This window comes from Gracilinanus agilis, chromosome 1, assembly GCF_016433145.1.
Source record: "Gracilinanus agilis isolate LMUSP501 chromosome 1, AgileGrace, whole genome shotgun sequence".
NCBI lineage: Eukaryota > Metazoa > Chordata > Mammalia > Didelphimorphia > Didelphidae > Gracilinanus > Gracilinanus agilis.
In genome coordinates this window covers 344960297-344986940 of record NC_058130.1, presented here as the reverse complement: position 1 = coordinate 344986940, position 26644 = coordinate 344960297, and the positions used below count along the sequence as shown (strand labels likewise).

At 35.2% G+C, this 26644-nt stretch overlaps 1 protein-coding gene across 1 annotated transcript in view; it reads right to left on the bottom strand.

Moving 5' to 3' along the window:
• Positions 1–14166: 14166 nt before the first annotated feature.
• Positions 14167–26644, bottom strand: part of JMY (junction mediating and regulatory protein, p53 cofactor) — an 82432-nt gene continuing 69954 nt past the window's right edge. The window contains exons 8-11 of the mRNA XM_044663280.1: positions 25688–25774; positions 17999–18094; positions 15927–16527; positions 14167–14542 (exon numbers count right to left, since the gene is read on the bottom strand). Coding sequence (XP_044519215.1) covers positions 14235–14542; positions 15927–16527; positions 17999–18094; positions 25688–25774 — 1092 coding nt within the window. The 3' untranslated portion in view covers positions 14167–14234. The remainder of the gene's footprint in view (positions 14543–15926; positions 16528–17998; positions 18095–25687; positions 25775–26644) is intronic.

Here is a 26644-nt window from a genome sequence, read left to right as displayed (position 1 = left end):
CCAGATTTGAACTCTGGAAGCTGAGTCTTCTTGATTCCAAGCCCTGTGTCACCTAGATTCTGTAAGAAATGACAAATATAAGGATTAAAGAAAAGCATGGAAAAACGTATTTGAAAGGATACAGAATTAAATAACTAAAACCAGGAAAACAATACACATGATTCCAACAATGAATGAAGAGAACAATGATGACAATGAAAGACTCAGAATACCAATTATATTGCCTAAGCTTGGCCACAGAGAAGAGTTGAGAGCGTGCGCAACCCTTTCCTCTTTGTAGAAATGGAAGCCTGTGAGTGTGGAACATTGCATGTATCCTCAGACACAGTCGATGAGTTGCTTGGCATTGATGAAAATTTTCTTTTCCTCTTTTAAAACTTTTATTATATAAGATAGCTCACAAAGAGGGCAAGGGAAAGGAATATATACAAAAATTAAGATGTAAAAACAAAATATGGTAACAAACTGGGAATTTTTAAATGGGAAGTAAAATGTTCAATACTCAACATTTGAGTACCCCTACCAGGGATATTTTATTAATTTGAATTAATCAATAAAATTGAATTGAATTGATTGAAATCAAAATTAATTTGAATTATTCTAGTTCTAAGCATCTCTGCTGAGGAAAAAAATTCAAAGGGACAGAAATCCATCCTGCCCTTGAACATCTTTCTGACACAAGGCATTTCTATTCACAATTTGTGATATGGCAAAACAAAGGGCAAAAATTCAGAGTTCAGAGGAAAGTTTATTGAATGGTTTTGATTCATCAAACAGAAAAATAGTCACCTTTTGGGCACCAATGAAAATGATTTTTCTAAAACCATTCTATCCTTTAACCATTCCCTCTAAGGAGTCTTCTCTACTTGGACAAAAGTGAATTCAAGCCATCAGATCGGCAAAGTTGACAAAAGGGGGGAAATGACAAACATTGGAGAGGCTGTGAGGAAATAGAGAAATAGAAAAGTGCATGAATGCACTTTAGGTGAAGTTATGAATTGGTCCAGCCAATCTTGAAAGCATTTTGGAATTGTGAACATAAAGTTACTAAACTGAGCATTCTATTTGACCCAATGATAGCCCAAAGAGCGGAAAGGAAAAGGAAAAAGACTTCTGTGCACAAAAGTATTTAGAGCACCTCTTCCATAGTGACAAATGATTGGAAACTGGGTGGGGAAGGGTGGCACTTGACTACTGATGAATGTCTGGACAAATTATAGTATATGAATGTAATAGAATACTTTTGTGCCTTAAAAAATGGCAAAAAGAATGGAATTCAGAGAAACCTGAGAAGATTCGTGAAATGAGCAGAAACAGAAGAATTATTTCTGTAACAACCTAATAAAGAAAATATCTTTGAAAGACTGAAGGACCCTGATCAGCAGTGATCTCCCATGATTCCAGAGGACAGATGATCTATATGCCATCCCCCTCATAAAGATGTGGTGGATCAAGATGTAGAATGAGATATGCTCTTGGGGACAAGAACAATGAGGGAATTTATTTTCCTTGAATATGCACATTTGTTATAAGGATTTTGTTTTTCTCTGGGGAAGAGAGAAAATGAATACTTAATGTTGAAAAATAAAATTATAAATTGTATTTTTCTTATTAATGATTTGGAGCATGATTTCATATGATCATTTGTAGTATGTGAATCTTGAAAACCACTTATATCCTTCGACCAAATTATTAGAGAATTCTGTTGTTACATGTTTGTGTCAATTCTCTGTATAGTCTTGATATAGACTTTATGAGAGGTGTTTGATGCAAATGTTTTGGGCCACTCTATCATTTCTGTCTTAACCATCTTTGTTTGATTTATGGAAAAACATTTAAATTTTACATGATTGAAATTGTCTATTCTTTTATAACCTCATCTACCCCTTGTTTAGTTTAGAATTCTCCCCCTAGGGGCAGATAAGGTGGCTCAGTGGATAGAGCGCCAGACCTAGAGAGAGTAGGTCCTGGTTCAAATCTGGCCTCAGACATTTCCTCACTATATGATCCTGGGCAAGTCACTTAAACCCAATTGCCTAGCCTTTACCACTTTTCTGCCTGGAACTGATACTTAATATCAATTCTAAGACAAAAGGGTTATGAAATAAAAATAAAAGAATTCTCATTCTAGCAATAGTTGGGAAAGGTCTCATTTCTAATTTTCTTCTTTTTCATGGTGTGATCTTTTCTTTAGGTGACATATTCATTTGGAACATATTGTGCTTTAAATCCTAATTTCTGTCAAACTTCATTTCCTATATTCCCAGAAGTTATCAAAAAGGGTATCCAGCCTCCAGTAATTGGTGTTCTTTGGCTTATTAAACAAATTATTTTCATTCATTCTGCTTCTTATTTATTTTAGTCTCAATTCTGCTGATCTACTTTTGTGTTTTAATCAATACCAAGTAGTTTTGTAATGTAGTTCAAAGTTTGCTAATGCTATACCCCCTTATTCATACTTTCCCTCATTATTTCCCTTGAGAGTTTGGACCTTTTGCTGTTTTAAATGATTTTTTGTTATTTCATTGTTAGAAAAAAAAATTAACTCACTAATTTGATTGGCATAATACTAAAATTGGAAATGAACTTAAATTAGTATTGCCTTTTATCCTGTTGGCATGGCAAAACCATGAACACCTGATCTCTTTCCATTTTAAAAATCTATTTCTATCGGAGATTTTGTGGTGGTATCTATATGTCTTGTGTATGTGTGTTAGTGTTAACTCGGGTATCTTATAAAGGCAGGTAGGTGATAGTGGATAGAGAGCCAGGCCTGGAGACAGGAAGTCCTGGTTTTAAATGTGGCCTCAGACACTTCCTAGCTGTGTGACCCTGGGCAATCACTTAATCTGATTACCTAGACCAGTGATGGTGAAATTTCCCCCTCTTCCCAGTGTCCGAGGACATTTTTTTGCTTGCTCTGCTCCTCTATCCAGCTGTCCAACGTGAGCTCCCTCTACTCTCTGGAGTAATCCAGAGGGCTCACGGGCAGCTTTAAGTTGCAGTTTGGGCATGCAGACTTGAAAACCTTTGCCAATGCTGACCTAGACCTTGCTGATCTTCTGTCTTAGAATTAAGATAGACGATAAGGGTTAAACAAAGTACTCACTATGTACTAGGTATGGAACAGACAGAGTCAAAAATGAAACAGTCCTCTTCCCCAAGAAACTTATATCAGAGGAGACATGTACATATGTACATAAGTGTATATGTGTGTGTACATATATATAATCTATGGAAAATAAATACGAGGTGATTTGGCAGAGGGTGGAGAGAGGAATGAGACCAGGGAAGGCCTCATGCAGAAGGTAACACTTCAGGCGAGTACTGAAGGAAACTAGATTCTAAGATGTGAGGTGATGAGGAAATGGGCTCCAGTCATGAATGACAGCCAAGAGGGAAAAGTCAAGGGAATAGGAGGTGGAGCAGAATGTGTACGGAACAGAAAAGTTAGTTTGGCTGGACAGCAGACACATGTGTGAAAGGGAAGAATTTACAAGACTAGAAAGAGGGGATAGAGCCAAATTGTGAAAGACTGTAAATATGGAGTTTGTACTTGATTCTAGAAATAATACGTAGCCCTGCAATGTGTGTAGGTAAGCAATGTGACAGACCTGTGATTTAGGAAAATCACTTGGACAGCTATTTGGAAAATGGCTTATCATTTCCCTACTTGTTTTTGTTAGTATTACAAAAAGAAACACTATTGATTCTTGTGGGTTGATTTTGTATCCTGTAACCTTGAGACAAATATTTCTCATCTTAGATTCTGTGCTATTTCTCTAGTTTTCTAAGTACATAAATCTATTATCTGCAAATAGAGATGATTGTCTTCTCTTCCATTTATATCTTTGATTGATTCTTCCTTCCTACTACTATAGTTAGGGCTACAGTAAATAATGAAAAAAGGGAGATTCCTATTTTATCTTTTTTTAAATATGGATAAGTTTCCATTTCTCCAGTGCAAACAAAGCTATGGCTTGGTTTTTAATGTTTGTTTTTTTTAATTCCATGAAAAAATGACACTTTCACACCTTTTTTTTAAGAGTTTTTAAGAATACTGAATTTTGTCAAAAACCTTTTCTGTACCTATTGGAGTAATCATGTGAATTTTTGTAATTTTTGTGGCTATGTTTACTTGTGCTAGTTGTTTTATTAGTAGTCAGTCAATAAGCATTAAATGTCTACTCATTTTCAATTTTTTTCAGACAAATTTTCCTGAGGACTTTTAGCAGCATCTCTTTTGCCATGCCATTTCACTATTATGTTTGACATGATTGTCTATCATTTTAAGTTCCTTTTACCCAATTGCTATTCAAAGTGTCAGCCTCCACTTCTGTCAGTAGTTTTTGCTCACATTTCCTTTATTCATTAATTTTATTGCATTACGAACTACAAATAATTTTATCAGTCCATTCCCATTTGATTAGAGAACTTTTATCCTTGTAAAGGCACTGTGGGATGCTGAACGATATGTATTTAACTCAAGTGGGTTCCCATTATTACATGGTAACATGATGCCTGAATCTTTTCTCCTTCCCCCAACAAGCTGGAGCTGTGGACTCAAATAATAAGGGTCGCTCAGGTATTTTTTTGTGGCCCAAATGAATCAAGATGAAATGAAATGGAAAATAGTTTTAAGTTGGCCAGTATGACATCACAATGCATACATTCGGTGTATAAAGCATAAACCTTTTCTATTAATCTACAATGGGTCAAACGCTGAGATCACTGGTTGCATTTCAGACCTTGACATACAGATGAATCTGCCAAAAGCTAATACCACTTAAATCTCACATCTACTTTCATAAAGCTACTTTTTTAATATGAATACCTATTTAGTAAAAATCAAGCTACACTCAAGATTCAACTCAAAGGGAGCTAGAACTGCCCACTCCTCATTTTGTTCATCTTTCTGCTTCCTTTAAGGGGGAAGATAAGCAAGTACATCTCAAGGACTGTAGCACAAGCCGGAGACAGTGGTTTAGAGGAGAGGGCCACTGTAGTGCTGGAAGAGATGATCAGCCTTATGAGGAGCACGAGGCTGAAAGATTAGAAATCCCTGTGAATAAAGCTGACAACCCACTCCGGCTGACTCTACTTGTGGGATCTAGTTTTTTCATCCTGTTTATTTTAATTTTTAGGTTTTCCATGGGAGAGAGCTTACATCAGAAGATAAGAAACCTGAATCCCTCTATTACAAAATGGTAGTCTCATCCAGGTAGATTTCTGTCATTAAAAAAAACCAAACATACGTACTGGAATCATTTGAAAGTGGCTGAAGATTTTAGCTCCTTTCCCCCTAAATCCACACTGAGATAAAATTTCTTGTTAAATGTGGGGCTTAGCACTTTGTTAGAAAAGAAAATATTTTCACAAACTACTACTCCACATATTATGCTATAAGGCTCCTTTGTTTTGTATTATGTGGCCTAGTGTAATAATGACACCCCCTTGAAGTCTGAGTGTATATTCAGCGGAAGGGGAAAGCTAGAAGAGTCTCACCTCATAGACTCTCTCTCTCTCTCCCTTCTACCATAACATTAATTGCTGTCTGTTAATTATTATACTAGCAATGACTACTACATTAAGTGAAATTCTATACAATTTCTGTTTGTATCATGATAAAATCTCTTGATATTGGGAGAAATCAGATTTATCCTCCTCTCTCCTCCCCCCAGCAATGACAAATAAAACTGGTATCTCTGATCCCATGTGTATCTTCAATTAATGAGATTATCTTACTACAAAAAGTGGGGAGGAAAGTAAATAAGATTTATGTTCTACAACATGCTTGAAAGGCAAGATTTACATGAATTGCCAATTTCCCCTAAAATAAGCACAAATATGCGAAAAAAAAAAAAGTAAGCAAAATCAAGTAATTCAAATAAATATCCTTTATTAAAGGAAAAAAAAGAATATTGTTAAGCACCAAAACTGTATGTTGTTACATTGCATGTACAAGAAGAGAAAAGTGATTGCAGTACTTGGTGTAGAATATTTTACCTCTCAAATTATGAGTGTAAAAAACATGAAATAAAAAGCAATACAGTAATTACATTGCAGAAAAGTTACACGAAAGAAAAAGAAAAAGGCAACAGTCAAAACAATTATTGGAGATTTCATAGTATTGCTCTAAATGCTTGCTTAGTTTTTTTCTTTATACTTTGTTACTTAATACTTTAGAATGTTGACTATTATGAAGTATTGTAAATTTGCGAGAGTTGGCATTTACAATACAATGTGCATTTAAAATGTCCACTCAAATGCAACTGTTAAGGAACTTAAAGCCAAGCCAAGCACAACGTGCTAGTGTTTTTTTTTTCCTACTTTTATAATATTGCACAAAGCTAGTGAAGGGTGGATCAATTTGCCATTAGAATTTTCATTTATCCAAACAGGCTGAAAAGTGCCAGTTTAATTAACCCTAATGAGTTGCACTCATGCAAAATGATCGGTAGCTTTCTAGTCTTCATTAACTGCATACTGTGGTTTCACACTTGGCAAGACATACAGTACAATGAGGCTGTGGAGATACTGTCAAAGGTCAAGAAGTCATTGTATGGGTCAAATTGCCCGTCCCTCTTGCTTCAGAAGTAGGGGGAAGATGGTGACTTCTTAAAAATGAGAAGAACTTGTGAGAAGTTAAGATAAAAAAGCATCTACTGTACACTCAGTGGAACCACAAGTTCGGTAACAGTTGCCCGTTGTCAATATAAGAGATATTTTCATAAACACTGTAACATTGTAAGGTCATTGTAGAAGGGAAGAACATTTGCTCAGAGATTATGGAATTCCTCAATGCCAATTGATAAAGGATTTGCTTTGTTATACTGGAATCACAATTATGTCCTACAGGTGCCAAGGTGTAAACATTGTTGGCCAAATTCAGGAATTTGGAAAGAACAGACCTTTAAAAATAACTCTAGACACTAGACAAACAACACACATAAAAACATGTATAAAAATCAATCCAGGAAATATACTGGCATCTCCTCCCACTTATAAAAACCTCTGTTTCCATACATGACAGTTTAGGCAGCAATGGAAACTCATTTTGTAGGAAAACTTCTTAAATTACACTCTATTTATAGGCTAGAAAATATCCACTGCTTCCTTTTACAGAGCAACTAATTAATCAGTGACATATGTCAGTGTGCTTTAGCTAGAGACCACTTTGCAACGAAGTTCAAAATGTAACTCCTATATTTTGCCAGTAGTTCACAATAAATGCAATGTGCTCCACTGGTAAGGTGCTTCCACTTTTACCTCCCTCCTTTTTTCGAAATGACCCTCTCTGCTTTGTAAGATATCAACTCTCTAATGCTATGCATACAGTTTTGTCATTCATGCTTTGGGGAATTTTGCCAGAAATAACAGAATAATATAATTACTTCAAAGAAAATAAAATCTGTTTAAAATGAAAATAGAGCCTTATAAATTATAATCTTCTTAATTCAGTGCAACAAAGAGAACAAAGGTTAACAACAATTAAGCTTATGGTTTCTCTTATCAATTGGCTGCATTTCAATAATGCATCTGCCAGAGTTCTGAAACATTTTACTAAATGAAAACCATGTTAAAAGCAAAATGGCCCTTTATAGCCAGCCCCTAAAACCCTAAATCCCTATTATCGTCTCTAAGGACACCAGAGTTCTTTATGAGTAAATAGCTGGTGTTAAGTGTGTGGGTTAGATGATAAAACTTTAAAACAGGGCTTTGTTTTGGATTTTACGAAACAGAAAAGCAGAAAACCTTCCCGCCCTCAGCTTAAAAAGCTACCTTCATCTTACATAAATATAACAGGTGGGGGAAAATGATTTTAAAATACCTTTTATAGATATGTATAAAAACATTTGACGATTTTATTCCAAATCCCAAATGCTGTCCTTCCATTTTGGCTTATTTTTACTTATGACTATGAATTCTTAGTATTTGTGACGGCAGCAATATGTTCACTCCTCATGGCTTAAGATGGCTTTACAGCAAATGGCCTTATATATTCCACCCCTAGATCATCTATTGCCATTATGCATCTCATTCAGCTTGTAATAAACAAGGGGATAATTTCTGTTACATAAAAGTGGAAGAAATGGCTATCATTTCAAGGGAATGGAAAGGTATGAAAGAATATATTACAGCTCTTTATAAAAACATTTCTGCTCCAAAGGTTTAGGGGACGGAACTTTGGAATCATTATTTTTATCCTGCTCACATGCTCAGCAAGTCTGCAGAGATATGTCAAACAAGTAAGATAACCATTGTTTTGTAAAGCCTGCCAAGCTAGGCATGTTTCCCCATATTGTGAGAGCACCACCAAGACTATGCAGCACTAGGAATACTTTTTCTATACACTGTACATGGCTGTATGTACAAGCTCAATTCTATTAATAGGAGAAATACATGAAACAGACTCTCAGGGAACTGTAATGTTAATCTTCTAACACCCCAAAGTCAATACACTTTTGCTTTCCTGTTTAAATACATGGCAGCTCAGATTGTATATTAACTTCTAATTCTCATTATGGAAACATGATAGATTAACAGTAATAAAATTGTTTGAATCAGAGGTTTAATTGGAAGGGAGTAAATCAGATAACTTTTTCAATGTAGCAAGTAGCTATTATAAATTCTATAAACACCGCTACAATGCATGTATAAGGTTAATGCTAAGGCCAATATAATCGGTCTGTATTTTAATGGGAGATGAGTTTGCTGAGTAAGGAAAGAATAGAGTCTTGCTTAACTCTGTTGGGATCTGAAATTTCATGTTTAAAAAAACCCAAATTATAAATTATATTTGTAGTTGGTGGAATGACTCAGTCATCTCGTCATTGGAAATCAACTTGAGAATAAGCTACAATGTAGCCTTAGTGTGTGAGCCCATCATTATGCTAATGGCAATGGAAACTATTTAAGATTGAAGTGCTTTTGGTATCTGAATGTGATAGAAGACAGATTTTCCTTAAGCCAAATTCTGCTTCATAAAATGAAATAACCCCTCAAAAGGTTCCATGTGCATACTGCTGTTAAATTATTCTAGGTATTAGTAAATGAGATAACTTCCAGGATAGGAAGTCCAAGGGTAGGAAAACTTGTATTAAAGGTACAGCTGAAATGGGAGTTTTTTCTTCCATATATATAATTGTTTACAAAGCTGCTAAACAAAACAGTATTTCTAAACTCAAAACATTTTTGCTCTAAAAAGCAAGTTTTAATTGTTTTACTGCCATGCAATACCTTTTTAAAAATTTTAAATTGTTTAAAGATTCTAGGATAACTGAATGTCATATATTCAGTTTACTAATCTGCCTAGGGAATATGAGTCTATAAAATGTTGCCTGAATTAAAAGAATGCCACTTTGGAAAAAGGCTGCCCAGAAGTACTTTCCAAATATTTCCCTAAACTCTTCAACAACCAATAAATAATACTTGGCAATATCAATATTTAAATAGACAAGTTATTTTTTTGAAAACCAAGACATCTGAATAAGCTAAGATTTTTGCCAGAGTACACTGTTCTTAAGATTTTGCAGGATTGGTTTCTTGCGAGACCCCTTTGTAACTGCAGTAGTTCAATTCTTTTTGTACAGGGGCCAAGACAGATTCCCCTTATTAGAGAAAGAGTTGTCTTAAGTATTATAACTAGTTTCTGGAGACTTTTGGTAAATTCATGTTTAGTCTGATTGAGATGCTTAATTATTCACAACTGTAAACAGATGAATCTTTTAGTACCTTGGATGGCAAAAAATAAATCACCTAAAAGCTACTAGTTCTCAGTTGTGAACTGTTTTTCAGAGTGCTGATGAGAAATAGTAGCACTCCTCAAAGTTTTATATAAGAGTTTCAAAGGTGGTGAACTGTCAGTTGAAGAGGCTATAATAGGTTGTCTATTTTTTGAAGTCATGGGAGCACACTTTGCTTTTATACTGGAGCACAAAAACAAATGTATAGAAGTACACAGATTAAAGTACTGGGTCCTTATTATGCAATCTTCATATGTGATTCAAAATAGAAAATTCATGAGTTACAATAATAAAGTAACAGTTCAAACAGAAAGACTAAAATGAATTTGAAATACTATCAAATTACAAAGTATTGCTTCTTATAACAATGTTGCACATAAAGTTCAAACTACTATAAACTCAGAATTACGGACAACTGTTTAAAAGCGCATGGAAAGTTTTACTACAAAAACATACAAAGTATAAGACTGTGTGACTGTGTGGCTTTCTAAAAACGTGCCATAGTAAGTATATCATGTCACTGTAAATAAATATTAATATATGTATCTCCATGATTACTCTACTTCTCTATTCAGATGTCACCCGACATCTTTATGCAAATTCTTTTGGAGATGAACAATTATGGAAGTTTGGGTTTATTTTCCATCTGAATGTCTTAGAATTCCTATCATACAACTACTAGACTTTTGCTCTTTTTAGAGAATGTTCAACTGTTTGTGGATCGAACTGACATGGAAGAAGCTGTTTTTCAAGCAGATGATTTTTCAGTGCACTAAAGGGCAGATTTCATAGAAACTCACAGTAGATGTCTGTCAATGCAAAAACATTCTTCCAACTTTGAACTGGCCATTCTATTGATGTAAATGAAAAAAGTGCTTTTAAAAGACCTGGGAGAGTATCCTAGAGAATTCTCTTCATTGTGATTACATACACTGCACAACTAAAATTCATTTTGTTTAACCTCCATGTACTGGAATGGATAGAAACATGAAGATGACCTATAAAATTACTTCCCTTTTCACACACTGAACTAGTGCAGTTTAGACTGCACAATCAAACTGCTTGCAAATTTTCCCCAAAGTAGTAGGAAGATTATCTTCAACTGTGAGCATTATTTTTCCTCTCAGTGGCTGTTAAGTCACCTGTTTTCAAAAACACAAAAACAAAATAATGTTAAAAAAGATACCGTTAAAGGTAATATCTTAACTGTAGAATGTTACATTTATTACCATTTTGGGGTTACTGTAATAGCTATTATTGCTAAACTGTCATTCTTTGAAGAGATTTATTTCCAAAAAATTTTGTGATCTAATTAAAAATTTCTTTTTGTATGGGACAGTGCTTTTTTGTGTCTGACTCAAGCTTTATAAACAGTCACTTATCTGTGTGGTGTAACTGGAGACTACAAAGATCACAAATTTTGAACAGGAATGGCCCTTAAAGAGGCACTGATGCCAAACCCTGATTTTAAAGATGAGGAAACTGAAGCTTAGAGGTTAAATGACTTGACCAAGGTTACACAAATCCAGGTCCTATGACTGCAAATTCAGTTCCTTTCCACTGAACCATCCTGCCTCCTTGTGGACAGGTAGTAAAAAGATAAGCATTTAAAAGACTTTATTAATACAATGAAAGTGTATTTTCCCTCCATGCATATTCAGCATTTTGTATGTGATGGGGACTACTAAACTATGCGAAAAGAAATGGTCTAAATGACAAAAACATTCACAATTTTTTAAAGTTTGCCCATAAAAATACACTGAAATTAATTGGCTTTAAGGGGCTAAGTTATTTTTGTATGTCTTAAGCACTACCTTAGATGGATGGTAAGGTCTTTTAAGGAAGAAAGACCATCTCAATCTGTTTCTTTTAAAGGGCCAGGGGACAATGCTTTGCATATAGTCAGCACAAATCAGATTTCTTTTTAAGAGAAAGAAATTAAAATGAATCCAAATCAAAGCACCTTGTATAAATTTCTAAATACTATGCATGTGACATCTATACATATAGAACTACCTAAAAATTATTTTCAAATTCAATCTCTAAAAGACAAAGACAAAATCTATATGGCTTCATCAGTTTTTCCTACTGAACAAGAAGGAATTATACAAATTACTTTCTAGGCATTTGATCTAGTTTCTAGTCCCAGTGGTAATGCTTCCTCATCCATAAAATAATGAGGATGTAGTAGAAAAATCTTCTTAGTGCTAAACTTCTAAGAATTCAAATCTAATATACCAAAAAGAAACTGAAAAATAGCACAGTAGAAAGCAGGATGAAGTCAGAAGCCCTAATTTCAAGTCTGGTAGTACCAGTATGTGACCATAAGCATGTCACCAAACTTTTTAGCCTTAATTTATTCCTTTGTAAAACAGGGATACTAATAGAAACTCTTGATATGTTGTTTGTCATGAGGCTCAAGTTAAGATTAACATACATGAAAACATTACACTAATGTTCATACTAAGAATTTATATATAATCAGTCAACAATTGAGGACACAGACAAGAGAGATTAAAGAGCAACCATAATAAAGTAAAATTGACAAAATTGGCAGAGGCAGGATATAGTCACTATCACTATCATTGTCTGGAGATCTCTTCCCACTAAAAGCAAAAAAATTTCCTGACTTGCCTCACAGAAAAGTTCACTTTTAGAGAAGTAGAGGATATGACTAATAAAACTATTCTGGAGGCAGCTGGTAAAGTGGAAGACCGGCTATTTGGAAGACACCATGTTATCTTAACATGGTCCAAAACAAAGCACTTCCTATTCATCACAGACATAAAGGAGAATGATATGAATACAACAGATCGATGAAAAGATAGGTGCCATTACCTGAGCCATAAAAGGCAAGTTCATTTAAAAGTGACAGAGAAGCTATTAAAGAATAAATTATAAAGAAAAAATTGCAAAGAAAGAAAAGGAGATCTCTGAAAAGATTGACTTCACAACCAGAAGCAAAGATGAATAGAAAAGTAGCAAGGTCCTATGACAATAGTATCAGGAAGACAAAACCCCAGGAAATGAGGTGAGGGAAGGGAAAGCCTTGGGGATGAACAGGGTAATGATAAGGCACAGCAGAAGCAAAATGAAGATACTTAGCTTCTCTTTTTATTTTCTCAATCAAGAATGAATTTAAGGGCAATAGAATAATGTTTCGGAGGGTAGGAAGGTATAATGCAAGGAAGCTGGAATTGTAAGAGTACTGGGATTTGAATCTCATCTCTTCCACTTATTATCTATGAAACTATAGCATCCCAAAGTCTCAGTGTCCTCATCTATAAAATGAGAGGTTTGAATTAGATCCAACTCCAATATCCTTTCTAGCTCTCAATCTGTGATACCTTGAGACTTCGGCAATAAGAATTAAGAATATTTAATTGGTCTTAATGAGTAGCCCTACCAATTATAGCTAGGAATAAAGAATTTATTTTGCTAACTGCTCTTGGTGATCATGGAGAAGAGGGGAGATGGACTATCTTAAATGTACTACCACCTTCATCTTCATTATGGACCAACGTTCAACTTGGAGCAAGAGAACGTCTCTAATGGTGGGCCAGAGGGCTCTTGTGCTTAGTCCTGTTCTAATCAACATCCCAGATAAAGTCAGAGGCATACTATGCATTAAAAAATGAGACTGAAAAAGGAGGGGAAAACAAGGTATCCTTATTTATCTTAATGGATATGTTAAAAACATGTCAATAAGACCAAGTGAAATTCACAAAACTATATTACTATTTTAAACATGAGGTAATTCCATTTCTTAATTTTATGTAATATTAGGTATAATTTGTAGTTCAACTGACAATATGCTCTTAATTTTCTATATCTCCCTGCCACTACCTCCACCATCACACAAAGAGAAATCTTTAGGTGAATTCATTAATGTTTTTAATTGGTAATTATTAAATAATTTACTACACTGTCTACAAATCTGTGAGGAAAATGTGGAAGCAACTATTATTGGCAACTTCTTGTTCCCATGATCTAAAAGACTTGCTACTAGAAAAGTGACTCTGTGGAAAGGTAATGTTAAAAATTCAGTGCACATAGGAAGTACTATTTTTCTTTCTGATTTGAAATTATTTAGCCTAAAATAAACCGTCAATTTCTTTAAGTCAGAAATACAGAAAACTTAAAAATACGCACACATTTAGAATGTGTTGATGACTTAATTTGTTAAAGTCTGCTTCAATTTTATAAAGGATATTACTAAGGAGATAGCAGTGGTGTAGGGATCATTCAACCTCTGTTGGAAAGAGGTGATTAAATATCTCAAAAATGTATTTCTCTGATCCACTGATTTAAGGAATACATAAATGTAAAAAGTTTATTATTCATGACAATGTAATGAGAATATGGTAAACAATGTGATTAAACCCATCAAATGATAACTCAACTTTAATTGCCCATAATATCCCTACCCCTAAACAGGAAAAAAAAATTATTTTGAAAATGTTTTTGACAAAGACAGGAATTTACATGTTAGTTTTCCCAATCTGTGCAAGGCAAACTCTCTTCTTCATCCTCAGACTCTGGTGATGCTTCTTTAATTCTTCGAAGTGCTTCATGAATGCTACGTGTTAGTGGGTCTGTATCAGGCAAAAGCGTGAAGGACTCTCTCAAAACTTCTTTTTGTACCTTCTTCAGTTTTACCCCTTTCCTGATCTGTGCCAAGATGTTATTACTATCATCTTCATCAGGAAAAGGAGGCAGAGTTCGTTGTTCAACCTTTTTCAGATGAAAACTACCTCGTTTCAAGGAAGCCAGTACCTCATCCATTGGTGAACTCACTTTGATAAACAAACAAAAAAAAACAAAACAAAACAGATATAATTAGAATTTCCATAGTTAATTTTTTTATCACTAGAAATTTTAATAAACAAGCCTAGGATCTTGACAACAGTTCACGTTCCCACAACTTCTAATGATTTTCAAAGGAAGTCCTAGTGACTTGCCTAAGAAAAATATTAATTCTACTTTGGTTTGTTTGTGCATTGGTATTCTCATCATACCTGGTAAGCAAACAGAAATTAGATTAGAGAGCTGTTGTCTTTAGTGATATAAAGTGATATAAAGATTATGTCTTAGCAGTGTCCAACACATTACCAGAAGTTTGCCTTCTTAAAAGGCTCTGGAATTTGCAAAAACCATTTTCTCAAGATAGCTCTAAGCAAAAATGGATAGTACAAATAAAAGTGACAGTTTGAGACCTAGGACTCAAATTCAAGTCTTACAATTTTAAGAGCAATGTCCTTTTCATAATACCATTGATAACTGCTTTTTTTTAAGTGCCTAAAAATATCTTTCTTCAGGTTGTCATCCAAAAGACTACTCGGTGAAGAGCTCACCCTTTAAAATTAAAGTACAGATTTACTACATGCACCTAAAGTTTAATCTGATTAGAGCTCTTTTTAAAATGTCCCTCTCAATTTTTCCCATGAGTGCAAATGACATTCTAGCCATACTTTTGCAACTATGCATAAAGGGTATCTAAGGAAAAAATAACAGAACACTAAAAATGGTAAACACCGGGGACAATGTCAAGCCCCTTAGGTGATCTAGTGAAACCTCTTTGTTTTACAGAAAGGGAAAGTAGGATGAATAAAGGTCAAGCTGATTTCTAAGTGTGAAATATCCCAACTAGAAATTTTGACCTAACTACAAAATTGAACAAATAATATGAAATAATAATGCTAAATTCTAATATAGATTTCTTACTACCTCTTCTCAAATGATGTAAGCTTCTTATATTTTGTATGTGTCTCATGGGACTTACATACTGTAAATATCCTGAAAATAATTGCTATTGATTATTTTAAGATATTTTGACTCTCATTTCTAAAAATTCATTTCTCCAGTTATTATTCCTATTATCAGTCCTTACAAACTTATCCTAAGCAAGATTTCTTCCTCAGATAATCATGCTCAGACTTTGTATCTTTCTTTTCTTAAAATAACTATTTTCCATTCCCAAACTGCTCAAGAATCACTAATCCCTTTCATGAAAAATAAGAGGGGAAAAAAGGTCAACTGTTAATGGCAGTAAGCAATTCTTAAATTTCATGAAATGTGACATGATGCTTTTGGTTAAAGTTCTATGAGGAACTATGAAATATAAGTGCAAAGTTCTACCTCATTTTAAATAACAGATTAACTATTTTTATTGAAAATTACCTCTTCTCCGTTGCAAACCTTCAGCAGTTTTTTTAAGCTTCTTCCTGGCACTGACCAGCTGACTGCTGTCAAAGAAATGTGCTGAGGGGGCACTGGCAGACTTTGGGATTCTCTTCTCTTCACCCTCCACTTTAGAAAGGCCTTTCTCCAGGGACTCTGTGGGACCATCCTTAGTAGTAGGTAGAGGGGGTGGCGGCGGTGGGGGCGGTGGGGGAGGCGGGGGCGGTGGCGGACTTGGAGGAAGAGGTGGTGGGAGTGGGACAACAGTAACAGTACCTGGTGTCAGGTCATTATCAGTAAGAAGTGGAACAGGTGCTATGTGAGGCAGTTCAGAGGTAACACCACTGGGAGGTAATGAAGTAGCTTCAAGTTGTGCTAATGAAGGCTCTTCAAGCTGTGTCAGTCTCTGAGCTTTCTTGGTTTGTAAAGATTGAAGCACCTCTTTTCCTTGTTCCCCCTCTTCAGTTTTATCTTCTGTCCTTAGGGTGACTGGTAGAGATTGAGGCTGATCAACACTGGATGCTGGGGTAGCAACACTTTTTCTCCTTGCGTGAGCTAGTCGAAGTCTGGTTGATTTAAGTATGACTTGTCCAGGGTACCGCTAAAGGAAAGCGATTCAATTGGTTAAATTATGTAAAAGGGAAACAATGTTTGTATATAAATTTATGTCATTTTAAAATTCGGTATTGTAATTATTGATACATTTCCTTGCAAGATGAAAGAAGTTCCTTGTCTAGCTTGAGACAACTTGAATGAAACATTTGATATACAGTAGACTTTATCTTTAAACCCAGAACTAGATACATCTTACCAATGTGTGCCACTATTAACTCTTTCATTAAGGTCTAATCTTACCCAGAATCATGGTCATTTTGGTTATCTGAGTTTGGTCATCAAAATTTCCATTTAAACAATTAACCAAAAAAACAAAAAATGTGAAAATATGAAGATTGAAAAACAGTAGCAGACATGTTTACTTACATTAGCTGACATATCAGCCAAGCTATTTTTTAGCCCTGTTAACACATGCCTTTCAAATAACCATAAACTTTAAAATAGAGGAATATGTTTTTTGTGATGTTTTTTGAAAGAATGTTTGAGTTGAAGAGCTCTGATATATTGCAGTTTTCACTGTATTCTTGCTGGTTTATATTTTCACAAGACTAACTATATTTGGGATCTTTTTATGTAATCTTATATGTGATCTTATATGTACAAAACATTAAAATGACATTGTCTGGGAAAGCATTAAGAGGTTCTAGTCTCTGAACTACTAGAACTACTAAAAAGACTGTTGGGGAAGATAGTTTCACTTATAATGTGGTCCTATAACAGAGACCCCACTAAACAATAAAGGTTCAAAAGTATTTAAAATAACTAAGTTATTAGGCTTTTAGTTCTCTTCAAAGAGAGGTATTTCAACACTGATACACAAGCCATTCCTCTATGTAATTTGATATGGCTTTAAAAAGGTGCATAAAATTAGTCTCTCTGAGACTCTACCATTAGTGCACACCAAAATCAATGTGCAAAAACTGGCACTTGGATGTAACATAACTTCTGTATCTAAGAGGACTGCAATGAAGAGTACAGGTCCTTGTCCACCTGTTGGATAGGGTAGAAGTAGTAGAATGGAAAGGTGGGAACAAGAAACCTGAAGAACTAACTGTAATAGATAAATATGAATTCGAAAAACAAGCAGGGAAAAGAATACACAGGTTCATAATTAAAATAATTGAAAAATTATTTCTATAGTTAATATTTTCTAAACAGAATAAAAACCAAATATACAGAAATCCTAAAGCATATATATACATTTTTCTTTCTTCTTTTTTTCAAAACCCTTACTTTCCATCTTAGAATCAATTCTGTGTATTGGTTCCAAGGCAGAAAGGGCAATAAGGGCTAGGCAAGTGGGGTTAAGTGATTTGCTTAAGGTCACACAATTAGGAAGTATCTGAGATCACATTTGAACCAAGGACCTTCCATCTCCAGGCCTGGCTCTCAATCCACTGAGCCACCTAGCTGCCTCATAATCTGCACGTACTTTTCATGGTGTTCTTAGTAATTACCTGTTTAAATGTGCGAAGTCTGTCTAACGTCTTCTGTCTTTCTTGACTAACCCAAGTGCTTTTTCTTTCTTCTTCATCTTGTAACTTTTCTCTCTTCTAATAAAGAACCATAAAACATCAATTATGACATACCTTAATTTATGGTTATCATTCATAGCAAAAAAAGTCTACTAATCAGAAAGGGATTGACAGAAAATGATTACTAAGCACTTTCAGCTAATTCAAATGATTCTTTTTAAATACAGGAAAAAATACAGGTCAGTATTTAGATAAGCTTCTATGAGCATATGGTTTTGATAAACTAACTTAATTTGTCAATCGAAGTAGAAATCATCTCAAATACCACTTAAAAAATAAAATAGATTGCCATGAGGTTTTTGTTCAGATAGCTAATGTATTTTTCAAACAATACTGCCAACCACAGGTGATACCAAAAGAAAAAAATTTTAGTGGCTGATTTTTTTGAGAATCTTTTTCCTAAATATTTTATGCTGACTAAATTAGGAATGCAATGGAATGATTAGTCTCCATCTGATATCAAGTCCTGCAGTTATCATCTGTTTTATAGGACATTTCAAACTGGAGGATATGTGTAAAACAGAGCTCATTATTTTTCTCTCCCAACTCCAACCTGTTTTCTAAAATTTCTAGGATTCCTCCTTCTGTCCTGTCCCTATTCCTGCACCTTGGCCCCAAGAATGATACAATGAAAAGGACACTAGATGTGGCTATGCATTAGATAGCCTAGGTTTATGCTCTCCTTGTCTCTGACTTCTGGTAAGTTATTTCCTTCTTCTGGGACATAGCTTCCTTATTTGTAAAAAGGGGATGGACAAGATTAATGGTGTCAAACTCAGAAAGGGAGCCATCAAATTGTACTTAAGAATCCCTGGGGGCGGTATACTTAGACAATCACACATCAACATTATCTATGTTCTATGGTGTTTTTTGTTTATTTTTCTTAGATACTTCACAATGGCATTTTGATCTGGTTCTGGCTGCATTCAGGAGTGTTTTGACTCCTCTGGACTAGATGGTCCCCTAAGATCCCATTCAACTCAGTTGCCACTAGATATTCTACTGCTAGAACCTCACTCGACACCTGCTAACTTTTTTTCCTCTCCCAATGTAGCAGACTGTTTTCAAAATGAAAATATTTGATATGAACAGATATGTAGATGGCAATAGAGCATATTCATTTTCCTCACTGGCCAATATACAAAATCACAAATGACAAAAATTGTCATGACACATAAAACTTTCTGCACCTCAAAACCTTAAGTTTTGAGCCATTTTCCCCCCTATTGTTTGCTGGAAGCAAATTTAAATAACCTCACTGTGGTAATAAAAAGTTCATATAGAGATAAAGGTAAGGTCAATATTAGTCTCTGTGCTTCAAGCACTCCTTTCTTCTCTTTGCTACACCTTTTCAGGCACCACCTCTCTCTTGAATTCTATGACTATATTTTTCCTTTTATGAACTTTGACTCTATTCTTAATGGCTTTATCCAAGCTAGAATTATAGAAAAAAATCAGCTTCTGACACCATGAGGAGGAGAGGGGGGCACATCTTAAATTCTGGGGCACATTTAGTCAATTTCATATCACTGATAATAAAACTACATTTGCAACATTTGCCTTTAATAATTACATCAAGACTAAGAGCTGGGGGAAACTTTTTTTTTCCCATGTCAGTGCTAGAAATAAAGGGCCTATCAACAGGAGAAGTAAAAGGACAAATGAAGTATTGACTTCAGATGGAGGGTATGGGTTAAAAAAAGAAAAAGAAAACTTTCATATATTATAACTAAATTAAACCTGAAATCTTATTTGGCAGATTAGATTACCCATTTATAAAACAAGGCTCTGTGCCTATTGCTCTACACCTTTCCACTGTAATGTTGTTTTTGTGAAATTAATGATATTAATGTAAGCTGTAGAATGAACCTAAAATGAACAAAGTAAAAGGTGAGTTATTAATTAGCATCAAATTATTATTACTGCACTAGGAAGTATAATCCTTCAAGCCATTCTTCACTGCTAATACAAATAATTTAACTGAAACAAAACTTTGGGGCACATTTTTAGAAGCTAATAATTTTTGGAAATCATTTAAAGACTAATTTTTACTGGGCAATTTTAAAAATAGGAATTGAAACATGGTAAATTTTATGTAGTGCATAGAAAAACTATATACTTTATCTGCAAATTGCATGTAGATGGCTGCTGAATCATAACAGAAAACAGTAGAGGACTAGATTAAATTAAATCAGAATGAGTAAAATCAAAACTTTTTGTAGTCAGAATGGAAGCAAAGATAAATAGAACTGCTTTTGAAAGGTTAGCAATAAAGGTTATTGCAACAAATAAAATTTATATCATATAAGAAATTGAAATACAGACACTGTCAAATAATAAACTTTAAGACTATGAGATTACTTAATTTAAGACTGGCAGGCACCTTTAATCTAACCAATTTTGCAAATGAAGACAAGTAACCAAGAATTTTTTATTTGTTATTCTTGGAAGCTGTTAAAGAGCATATATATGTACTTCCTAGCTATATAACCCTGGGCAAGTCACCTGATTCCAACTATCTAGCCCTTACCACTCTTCTACCTTGGAATTGATACTTAGTATTGATTCTAACACAGAAGATAAGGTTTTTTTTTTTTTTAAGTGTATATGAGGAAATCCCAAGTGCAGTAGCTCTGAGGCTTCTCAGACTATAATCCTAGAGCTACAGTTCTATGGTTTTCCAAGACTATAATCTCCTGGACCTGATTAAAGATCCTTATTATAACCTTTTTTAAAAAGAGTATATAGTAGTATATAGTACTCTTGTGCTATTAAAGTAATTAGAAAAGTTACTGTGTCCCCATACGATCCCCAACATGTTTCCTGATGTAGGAGAGGGCAAAAGTCCCTGACTCTAAGGGAAGGCAAACATTTCTGGGGTTTCTCTAGTTCCTACTTGAGGACATGGTGGAAAATTTTAGAAAAGTAACCACGTAAGACAGTAATAGTTATAATTGATACTATTTTAAGAGGTGGAATAATATGTCCATGGTAGTAGGGAATTCTGTAACCAGAACACCAGAGAAAAAAAAGTTAAAACTGAAGAGAGCTGCTGGACTTGGTTAGAGATTTAATTCAACACATACTTCCTAAATGTCACTCTTAGTAAACCACTAAACTAGGTACACTCTAGTATACTCTAGATACAAAAATGAAATATGACCAAATCCTTGCCAAGAATTGGGGGTGGGGGACAGGGGGTAGGGAAGAGAGTTGGGGGAGGAATAAGAGGGAGAAAAACACATTTGTTAAAAGCTATAATACCCATTGGAATAGGATTAAATATAGGTTGAGAAGTTAAAAAAAAGTAACAAAAGATTCAGGGAGGGAGGGAAGTCACTAAACTACACGGAGGGTGGGGAATGGGGAATAATCAGGTAACTCTTCAAGGAGAAGGCAGCACCAAAACTGAATTGTGCAGGATGAGAAGTTTTAATATATAGTGACTGGGTATGTATATAGTATGTGTCTACGCCAGGCATGGAGAGATGACAAACACAAATACAAACCAGTGGGAGAGGACAGATCATTTACTGGAAAATAAAGAATACTTATTAATCTGCCTAGAACAAACAATAAATGTCAAAGAAGTACACTGTGAAATAAGGCTGAGAAGCTGGTTAAAGGCAACTTTTGAAGAACCTTAAATATGAGCTTTGAGATGACAAGTCTTCAAAATGTAGCATTCTTAAATATCATAAAACATAAAAGTGCCTCCTAAAGATAAAGAACATATATTAAAGCTACTGAAAATAAGTATAGTCCTGATAATTTTTCAGCAAGAACAATCCACAAGAATTTTAGCCGTGGTGACTCATGAAATAAACCAATAATAACCAGGCATGAGTCCTATAATGGCCTCTTCCTCCTTCTAGAGACAATGGCAGAGGCCAAAAGGGGGGCAAAGCAAACTAAGACTAACAGTTATTAAACCAGCTATAAACATGAACTTAATTACTGTTGTTCTAAATGTGAGATCCTTGGTCTGCTCACTACAAATGAAACTACAAACACCCAAATGGAAAAGTAAATAATGAAGTCATTACCATATACCCAAAGGCACTGTTTCACAAACTGTACATTATTATTTTATTTTTATTTTTTTAAACCCTTAACTTCTGTCTTGGAATCGATACTAAGAATCAGTTCCAAGGCAGAAGAGTAGTAAGGGCTAAGCAACTGGGGTTATATGGTTCGTCCAGGGTCACACGGCTAGGAAATATCTGGAGCCAGATGTGAACCCAGGTCTTCCCAACTCCAGGCCTGGTCTTCTATCCGCTGAGTCATCATCTGGTTGCCCCTCCCCCCCAAACAATAAATTATTAACCTTAATTATGACAATTAATATGACCATTAAATGAGATTCGCTTTGAAAGTTTCGATATGTGGTGGAATATTACCATAAGAAACAATGAATTCAGAGAATGAGATGTACATGAACTGAAGGTTAGACATGGTCAATGGGTCATGGTAATAAACCTGAATGATTTTTCCCTTTCTTTTCAATCTTTAATTTGAGGAAAAGTTCAATTGATGAGAAGATATATATTTGGGAATCAATGAAAAGCATCAAATTAAACTTTTAAATAAAATCTTTTGTCAAAATATGTCGAAGTTTTTAAGAGAAAAACACATACCATTCAAACACATCTAAAGCAATATGTTTCCTAAGGTTGCCCACAGTTTATTTTGTTAAAGAAATCATATTCCCAACTCAGGTTATTCATGCAGGCTCAACCTAGGCAAGGTTTTTCTTTTCTATCTTCTTTACATACCATTCATCTCAGGGTTTCTCTACAGTCTCCTTGAATCAAATCTTCCTTGCACAATCTGTCAGTCCAATAAGCATTTATTATGCTTCAATTATGTGCTAACACTAGGGATACAAATGAAAGTAAAAAAAAAATTGTCCCTGTCCTCAAGGAGAACAGAACAGAAAAGAGTTATATAAATAACTAGGTACATAGTAGACAAAGAATAGATTGAGAGTGATCTGACAGAGAAAAGTCTCAAGGTGAAGGGGAATTGTAAATAGGCAAGTGTGACTTGGAAAAATAAGTGCATGGAGGAGAATGAAGTATAAAAAAACTGACAAAGGAGGAATGGGCCAGGTGATGGAGAGTAAACTATAATCCTGGATGTGACAGGGAACTCCTGGAGCTCACTGATTAGAGTTGTAAAAATCTGTACTGCAGAGTATGAGGAGGTGAGAGATCACAAGGGATTAAGGAGGAAAAGAACTGAAAAAAGTCCATTAGATTTGTCACATAAGATAATTTTCAGAGGTCAATTTCAGTTAAATAAAGATGCCTAAAGCCAAACTGCAGAGTGAATGAAAAGGAAGGAAGTCGTGGCACAGATTGCTGATTGCTCTCTCCCAGAATTTAGCCATGAAGGGGAGATGACAGCTAACATGAAGGGATGATCTGATAGTGGGGTTTCTTAAAGGATGATGGAAACATAATGAAGCTTATGGTTACAAGGGAAAGAGCCAATAGGGAAGGAGCCAATAGGGGATAATAGAGGCAGCAATGTGCTGGCGAAGTCAGGAGAACATGGGAAAGTCAGTTGTTGAGAACTCTCTCTTCCCTCCACCTACCTTCATCAACTTGCTGTCCCACACTCCACAGCAATTCTTCCAAATTTTCTCATCTTTTCTCAAATTCTTTGGTTCCCTCTACTCCCTCTATTCTTTCAAATGAAAACCTTAACTCTAAGCCATTGATCAATAGCTCCCCTTTTCTCCATGTCTTATCACTCACATGCGTTCTGCACTATCTTCACTAGTGTCCCACAATGCTTGCCATGGCTAACCGCTACCACTCTACCTGCACAACTACCTCTCCCCCCTTTCTGGAATCCCTACTCTCTCACTTTTCTTAGATCTTTCCCTCTCTATTGGCTGATTCCCTACTGCTTACAAACATGTCCATACCTGCACCCCAGCAAATATTTTCTTAAAAAAATTTTTATTTTTAAACCCTTATCTTCTTTCTTAGAATTGATTAGGTCACTTGACTTGCCCAGGGCCACACTGCTGCTAAGAAGTGTCTGAGATCAAATTTGACTCTAGAACCTCCCATATCTCCAGACCTGGATCCTCTAACCTTTAATCTCCTTCTATGGCCTATTCTCTCTATACTAATTCAGTTGTCAATGTCATCAATTCCTATAGTTTTAACGACAATTTCTACACTGATGGTTCTCAAACCTATCTATTGTACTCTAACTTCACCACTTACCTCCAGTCTCACATCTCCAAATGCCTTTCAGACATCTTGAACTGGGCATGCAAGCAGAGATATCTTAAAACTCGACATGCCCAAAACTGAACTCAATATCTTTCCTTTTTTCTGAACTTTTCTCTCCCTTTTTCTGAATTTTCTGGTTACTATGGAGGACAACACTAGACCCCCCAAGTTCCCAGGCTTGTAAGCCAAGTGTCATTCTATAGTCTTATCTTCTCATCCTCCCATCCATTTTGTTGCCATAGTCTGTTTATTTCACCTTTCATTACCTCTGCAATGTAACCCCTTCACTCTTCTGATACTTTCATCACTTTGGTACAGGCCCTACCACCTCACACCTGGACTAATGCAATAGCTTGCTCCTTGGTCTCTCCACTCCAGTCCATTCTCCAGTCACCAAAATAATTATAGGTTCAACACCATGCCATCTCCTACTCAGTAAAACTCTATGGCATTTAATATCCTAACTGATCCTCCTCTCTCACTACCTTTCCAGTCATGTTATCCTTATAACCCTGAATCCTAAGTACAATTTGATCAAATGGCACTGGCCTTCTTGTTCCATGAAGAACACATATCTCTCAACCCCAGGCATTTTCTAAGACTGTTCCCCATGCTTCTTTCTCTTCTGCCTTTAAATCCTAACTAAAACCTCATTTGTTTATACATATTTATTTGGTTACTTGTTCCTTGAGTTCCTTGAGACTGCTTTTTATGTTTCTTTGTATCTAGACAAATTCAGTGCCTGATACTTAAGTTTAATAAATGCTTTCTGTTTGATAGAATTAGTACATACACACCTTAGTTACAAGGATGTATAAAAGACTGATAAGACTCAGTGTAATAAGGGACAGAGCATTAAATCAAAAGCCTGAAATTAATCATGGAATTTCAACACAAATGAGCTGGTTCTTTTGTTATTGCTTAGGGGCAGAGAGAGAATATAAAGAGAAAAGAGGATGAAGGAGAACCCTTATAGTTATCTCTAAAATAACACTCCAAACTACCTAAACTATTATAATCCTAACTATAGAGCTAGCCTTAGTCAGCAAGACCTGAGGTCAAGTTCCTTAACCTTTCAGTGAGTGCCCTAGCCAATCTGCTAAGAATATTTCAATACAGAGCAATAGCAAATCCATATAGTATATCAATTAAAATGAGAAGTTACTTGTCCTAGTTAAACCACAGACATGTTCATACTGTTCATAGATGGGGGGAGGAGGGAGGGGGGGGAGAGAAGGTGTGTTGGGGAAGTAGGGAGAAGATAGTTTACCAAAATCAGTTTTCAAGAAACAGAATTAATTCAAACATGTAGCTTTAACTACTAACAGGCTATACCCAATCACCAAGTGCCCAAACTCACTAGTTGTACTGAATGATGTGTCCTGTATTCATCTTCACTCCGAAGGCGCTGCTGGAACTTTTCACTGTGCTTTGCAATACAGATTTCCTATAAGAAAATAAGATGTGTAAAAATACAAATCAAACTAATTTAACAACGAATACATCTTACAGCAGTTAATATTAACCTTGAAATCTCCATATGCCATTTACTCACGACAATTGAGAGGCAGATAATAGCAAACAAAATCATTAGGTCAATTTTTAGATCTGAATTACTTAGAGGCCAAGAAGAAAGAACTTGTTTTTAACATCACTAGGACGTTAAAACATACACATACACACATACAAAAACAAACCCTTAGATTAACAAACCACATGGACAAATAAGTCATCATACCTTAAGTCTTTTTCTTCATTAATAAAATGAAGATATGCAATAGCTGTACTATGTATCTTATCACAGGCTTATTTGGGAGGAAAATACATTCTATTCTATTCCATAAAAAGCTACATATAAATGTGAACGTTACTACAAGAAGGGGTGATGAAGTAGATAAAGTCCTAGCTGTAGAGTTAGGAGCATTTAAGTTCAAATCTGGCCTCAAAAATTTACTGGCCATATATGTCCTTGGACAGGTTACTTCACACTGTTGGCCTGAGTTTCCTCATCTGTAAAATGAGCTGTTGAAGGAAATGGCAAACCACTCCAGTATCTTTGCCAAGAAAACCTCAAATGGGGTCAAAGAATCAGATATGACTGAAAAATGACTGAATGACAAAATTACTGCAAGTAATAATGCTTTATGAAAATTTGGTGAACAGAAGGAAAACTAAAAGGTGCTGCATTACGCAACAATCATCAACCTTCACACTCACCTTGAGAAATGGGGGAATATAGGGGGTGTGATACAATTCCACATACTTCTTGAATAATTTGGTGGATCAGTTATCTCATAGATATGGGCAAAGCCTGAAT